This window comes from Harpegnathos saltator, unplaced genomic scaffold (genome assembly GCF_003227715.2).
Source record: "Harpegnathos saltator strain DR-91 unplaced genomic scaffold, Hsal_v8.6 scaffold433, whole genome shotgun sequence".
Lineage (NCBI taxonomy): Eukaryota > Metazoa > Arthropoda > Insecta > Hymenoptera > Formicidae > Harpegnathos > Harpegnathos saltator.
The window spans coordinates 581,952-588,022 of NW_020230243.1; the positions used below are offsets into that span (position 1 = coordinate 581,952).

Genomic DNA, 6,071 nt, shown 5'->3' on the forward strand with positions numbered 1-6,071 from the left:
ACTGCAAATTACTCGTAAACAAAGACGCATTCATGCATATTATGTTAGGGCGTTTATATATGGCATCATAGCTATCGAGTGTGCTATGACTCGTGTTGAAATCGATGAAACAGGTTGCGTCATCTCCTTGTCAAAGGGGGACATAAGACAGCGATAGCATTTTGTTTATAGATGGCTCCACTTTCGAGATATTCACTGATCATCAATTTTCTTAAATGGGAATCTAACTTTTTATTATATCATCTTTTTCCACCAATTAATTTGAACAACTTTTGTCTGAAACATTTTTTTATTTGCTTAATATATTTTGAGATATTTAAGAAAAACTTGGTAACTTTTTCAACGTCCGATTGTCATGAAATTTTGACACGTATCATTTGAAGGTTAGTACTTCCTGAAAATTATATGGATTTGTCAATAGTAGCGCCATTTATATGTCATCCTACAAATTTATTGAGTAATGTGTTAAGTATAGTTGATAGTTTTAACTCTGAAAATTACAAAATGCAATCAATTACGAATGCCAAACAATACGTAAACACCAGTGAAAGCATTGTTTTTCAGTCGGACATTTACAAGCAACTGTGGAATTGCAGAAAATTAACATTTTATTAGAGAATTTTAATAAGGTGTGCTACACACATACACACGCACGCACGCGCGCGCACACACCCACACACCCACACACCCACACACACACACACCCACACACACACACACACACACACACACACACACACACACACACACACACACACACACACACCCCACATACACACATACATACACATATGATTGCTACATCACGAATGAACATCGTCAAAGAAGAATGCCCTTTTAAAAATTTATACAATGTATATCCAAGTTGTGTATCCTCTATAAATCAGATTTCTAGAAACTGCTCATCTCTGGAAAAATCACTCTCGTACGTGTAACGGACAGATCGCGATTTTGTTGAATATCATTTCGATGTTTCTCATCATTGTTTGCTAATATACAGATCAACTCTGCTACGAGGAATCATCTGTTCTGCGGGGTGACGACCTGCGACTTATATCATTGTCCAACGGCACGCTTACTTGTGGCCACTGGCGCGCTCGCCCGTAACTTAGTATATTTCATTCTACGATCTTATTCGGTTAGTTGGCGTATAGAAGAGACGTTATTGTACAGAATAAGCGTTAATTTGTGTTTCAACTGGCAGCTGCCACCTTCAAATCTTCTTAAGAATTCACGTGTGCACAATATATTTTAGAACGGTACCTATCTGAATCAATTAGTTAAGTATAACATCGTCTGACCTCTCTGCGGAAAGTTAAACATCGCGTTTTAGCAAAATATTTTTTGGGAAAATATAGATATTTAAGCGTGTCTTATGTTCTTCACTACTTTGCAAATTATCTACATGTTATCACAAATAATTGGAAAAGCGACCGACAATTTGTTGCATACAGTAAATTTATATATTGTTTCTGTAAAGTAGTATTTCTGCAAAAATAAATTTTCATGCATAACGTTTAACAACTTTGCATTTTGTTATGACAAGGTGTTGCAAAATCTCATCTAACCCATTATTTTTTCGATTAATATTATATCTTAAGCGAGAGTAAACATCGAGTAATTCTTGGTAATCAATGTTTTGCAGATGGCGTCAGTATACAATATTCATTGTATATACAGACTACTTTACCCGATTGTATATATATGTCAGTATATATGTCATGATACGCGCTGCATAAATTCAACGAGAATTTTTTGTTTCAGAGGCATCTGTTTGTTTCCCGAAACATTATCCGAAATTACTGAGAAGTGAAGAATAAAGGAGAAGTAGAGAAAAGAGATAATATTTCGAAATAACATACGAATTAGTATTTTCAATCCAACATGGTAAATCCGTCGGAATATAGCCGGAATATGAACATATCACGTACTTTCGTACGGCGCTTAATTGACGAGTTTGAAGAAGAAATAAAATGTATGTCGGGAAAGTGTATGGATATTGGTTGTGGTCCCGGTGACATTACAAAAGATATTCTCCTACCCGCACTCGACGCAAAAGCGGTAATAACTGGTATAAAAATAATATATTGCTAAAATATCATATATGTATGTTAACGAGATTTATCTTTCAAATACGATTTGTTTGAAGGTACGGATATCTCGGAGAGTATGATTACACACGCCAAGAAAGTATACGGTGACGAGATACGACTCAATTTCGACATACTTGATATTGAAACAAAAGAGCTGCCAAAAAAATATATTTCTCAGTACAATCACGCATTCACATTTCATGTTTTGCATTGGTGCCAAGATATTCGGTAAGATAGATATTTAACGAAATACGGATATAAATTGAAATGGATAAACTGATTCGAGAAAGTATTATATAATTTAATTATCCACATCTATCCGTCATCATTTTGATAATTTTTATCATTTATAATTATTTTTATAATTTGCTGATAAAACATGTACCAATATATTCCAATAAACCTATGCTCCAAAGATTAAATATACTTCTTTTATCTAATAGACAAGCAATTGAGAATATCTATCAGTTACTTCGAACTGGCGGAACTGTATTAGCACTAACAGTCGCGTCCCACGACGTATTTGATATTCTACACAAATTGTCGCAAGATGTACGCTACAAGTCATATATAAAGGTAAATTTTACCTATATTCTTTTTTATTGCTTATATTCCTCCGCAAATATTTATCATAATAAGTTGTTCAACATTTCCTATATATTTGCATAGCATATAAATCATTTCATTCCGTCGTTTTACAACTCTCTTCAACCACAGAAAGAATTAAAAACATTGCTCAAAAGTATTGGCTTTAATGTACTTCACTGCAGCCATCGTGAAAGGACATTACTCGCTGAAGATATTCACCAATTCTCACGTATGTATCTTTAAAAATGTGTTGGCGTGTTACAGATGTCATCTCTAGTAATTTATTATCGTTTGTAGTACCAATATTTTATATAGATCCTGCTTAAACTATATCTTCATAATAATTATTAATTATTTCAACACAGCTATGATACTATCTTTCGTGACACAATATTTGGAAAACATGCCCCACGAGCGAATGAAACAATTCAAAAACGACTTTTCACAGGAATATACAAGAAGAAGATTTGTCTATAAATGTACGCGCGGACGAAATGAAAGGATTATATCAGATTTACATGAAATATTAGTTTTTTATGCACAAAAAGAGTAATGATATATGCTGGTAAAAAATATGCGTTTATATGCGATCATGCAGTGTTGTTGATGTTCGTTTTGTATCAACATAAAGTACATTTTATTTACTTTTTACCATTATTAGAACACTACAAGCGCACGCTACACGCGCACCATTTTAGCTTATTCATATTAAAGTTCAGAATAAATATTATAAATCAAAAATAATCCCTGGAGTATAATAAAAGTTCGATAATATCCGACTCCAACATATGATGTATTAGTCGCATACAGTTTGATATTCCATAACACATATTTTCTAGATAGTAACGCGTAACCGTATAACCAATGAAAATTTCGACGTTCGACATTTCTATTCAAGTTCATCTTAAGTTCTACCTCTCCCCCTTTCACTCTCTCTCCTTCCCACTCTGTCTTCCTCAGTCTCTCCCTCTCTCCCTCTCTCCCTCTCTCTCTCTCTCTCTCTCTCTCTCTCTCTCTCTCTCTCTCTCTCTCTCTCTCTCTCTCTCTCTCTCTCTCTCACCCTTTCTCCCTCACTCTCCCTCTCTCTCTCACACACTCCTTCTCCCTCTCCCTCCCTGCCCCTCTCTCTTTCTCCCTCCTTCCCTCCCCCCTCTCTCTCCCCCTCCCCCCCCTCTCTCTTTCTGTCTTTCTCTCTCTCCCACACTTCCTCACACTCTCTCACACTCCCTTTCTCTCACTCTCTCCCTCACACTCTCCTCTCTCTCACATACACATCTCTCCTACACTCTCTCTCATCCACACTTTCTCTCTCTCTTTTTCTTCCCCCCTCTCTCCCTCTATCTCTCACCCTCCCATTCCTTCCCTCCCTTCCCCTTTCACACTCTCTCTCGCACACTATCTCTTTCTCTCTCACACACTCTCTCTCACTCTCTCCCTCACACCCCCCTCTCTCTCTCCTCTTCCCTCCCCCTCTTCCCCTCTCTCTCTCACACACACACACACACTTTCTCTTTCTTACACACTCTTTCTCACACAATCTCTCTTTCACACAAAAATAATGAAACTGATTAAAAAATTAATTAAAAATAATTTTAAAAATAAAGCACTATGAAGCACTATGCTGTAGTCACTCATTGACATTTTTTCTTGTGCCTGATCCTATTTTATTCTTCTCGCATTCTGTTCTTTTTCTCTTTCTTTCCCTCTTCTCTTCTTCTTTTCTCTGTTATGTTTTAACTGTAAAAAGTAAAAACGACACAAAGCATATAAATTCTTCTTTACATATTTTTTATGTGTATTCAACGATATTGTTACTTATCTGATATTATCCTTGTTTCCTCCGAAGCTTTTCTCTTCAGAATTATCACGACAAATACACTTCACAGTTTATAAACAATTTATAAAATTGTTAACCTGATATAACCGCGTTATTATTACTTTCGTACAAACTGTCACTCGGCGGTCATTCATTGCGATGACAGCCGCAAGCGGCACGAAGCTGGCCGCAACGCGACGTCGTCGAGACAACCAATCAGCATCGCGGAAAAGAGGCTTCAACATTTCGAGAGATTCGAGAGATTTCGACTTTCGATTGACACGCACTTTTTTGAAGAGGATAATTACCGCGCTACTCCACAAGCTACTTTAGTTAAGTTTAAAGTTGTGGATTTAGTAATACTTTGAGAATACGAAGACACCATTCAAGTTTATACGTTTATCTTATTTAGAAATAACGTACTGAAGAATTATGATTATAATAGGTAGATGTAGTTGCAATAAATGAGTATGTTGGCATTAACATAATATGTACATCGATTGTATATTTGCAACCAGTACCATTTTCCTACAGCAAATAAACAATTCATAATAATATCCAAAATTCATATTCTTTTGCGAAATGTTANAACTGGACTTCGCGAGTTTGTCAGTACGCCGGGCTTACGTTCTGGCTTGACTGAGATTCTGTCGGTGCGCCGGGCTTTAACGCCTGGCTTGACTGGATTTTTCTTAATGTATGTGCCAAGACAATAAACAAAGACAAACAATTTTCCTTTTCCGAACGTGTTCACTCCGATAAGCGCTGCCTCGTGCGACTTTTCTTTTTCCGTGATCTTTTCCTTTCGAGGCGCGTTGCTTCGTGCAACTTCATCAATTTAAACCATAATTGATTGTTTCGCATCGAAATTATTGCGTCGATTATGGCGACGATAAATCCTGAAAAGGCTGCTCAAGTTATTGCTTTAATTGAAGATGGCAGAAGTCGAAGGTACGTTGCTCAGGCACTTGATTTGTCAGTGTCAACTGTGCAACGTGCTTATGCCAGGTACTTACAAACCAATTCTTTCCATAGAAGGCCTGGTTCGGGACGTCCTCGATGTACCAATCACAATGATGACCGATTTATTGTTTCAAATTCGTTAAGAGACAGACATCGAACATCTGTTCAAATTAGAAACAATTTAAGGGATGTCCGCAACATTAATGTATCCGTTAACACCGTTCGGAGAAGATTAAAGGAACAAAATCTGCTTTCGCGCAGGCCAGCAGCTGTACCTTTGCTTAAATGTCACCATCGCGTAGCTCGACTCAATTTTGCAGTTGAGCATAGAGACTGGACTTACGCAGACTGGAGCAAAGTACTCTTTAGCGATGAATCTCGTTTTTGTGTCTATTCTCCAGATGGACGAGAACGAGTTTATCGTCGCGGTGGAGAACGATTTGCAGACTGTACGGTAAGTGAGAGGCATAGCTACAATGGAGGCTCTGTAATGATTTGGGCAGAATTTCAGCTAATGCTCATACAGATCTGCACTTTTTTGACAAGAATATGAACGCAGATGTATACGTGGAAGACATACTCATTCCGTATGTTGTTCCGTACGCACCCTT

At 37.1% G+C, this 6,071-nt stretch overlaps 1 protein-coding gene across 2 annotated transcripts; it reads left to right on the top strand.

The window, feature by feature from the left end:
- Positions 1-1,770: 1,770 nt before the first annotated feature.
- Positions 1,771-3,658, top strand: LOC112589220 (juvenile hormone acid O-methyltransferase-like). 2 transcript variants are annotated; one of them, XM_025301601.1, is made up of 5 exons: positions 1,771-2,071; positions 2,150-2,321; positions 2,537-2,669; positions 2,763-2,910; positions 3,047-3,658. In XM_025301601.1, exons 1-5 carry the CDS (start codon positions 1,885-1,887, stop codon positions 3,232-3,234), a joined length of 828 nt encoding a protein of 275 aa, XP_025157386.1. In that variant the 5' UTR covers positions 1,771-1,884; the 3' UTR covers positions 3,235-3,658. The 2 variants fall into 2 exon arrangements, with proteins under 2 accessions (XP_025157386.1, XP_025157387.1); XM_025301602.1 differs by having other exon boundaries at positions 2,811-2,910.
- Positions 3,659-6,071: the final 2,413 nt, after the last annotated feature.

Bases quoted from the DNA above. Each gene is read 5' to 3' on its own strand.
- LOC112589220 (XM_025301601.1), top strand. From the start codon at position 1,885: ATGGTAAATCCGTCGGAATATAGCCGGAATATGAACATATCACGTACT. The intron at 2,670-2,762 runs GTAAATTTTACC...ATATTTGCATAG, and splicing joins GCTACAAGTCATATATAAAG to CATATAAATCATTTCATTCC. The intron at 2,911-3,046 runs GTATGTATCTTT...ATTTCAACACAG, and splicing joins AGATATTCACCAATTCTCAC to CTATGATACTATCTTTCGTG.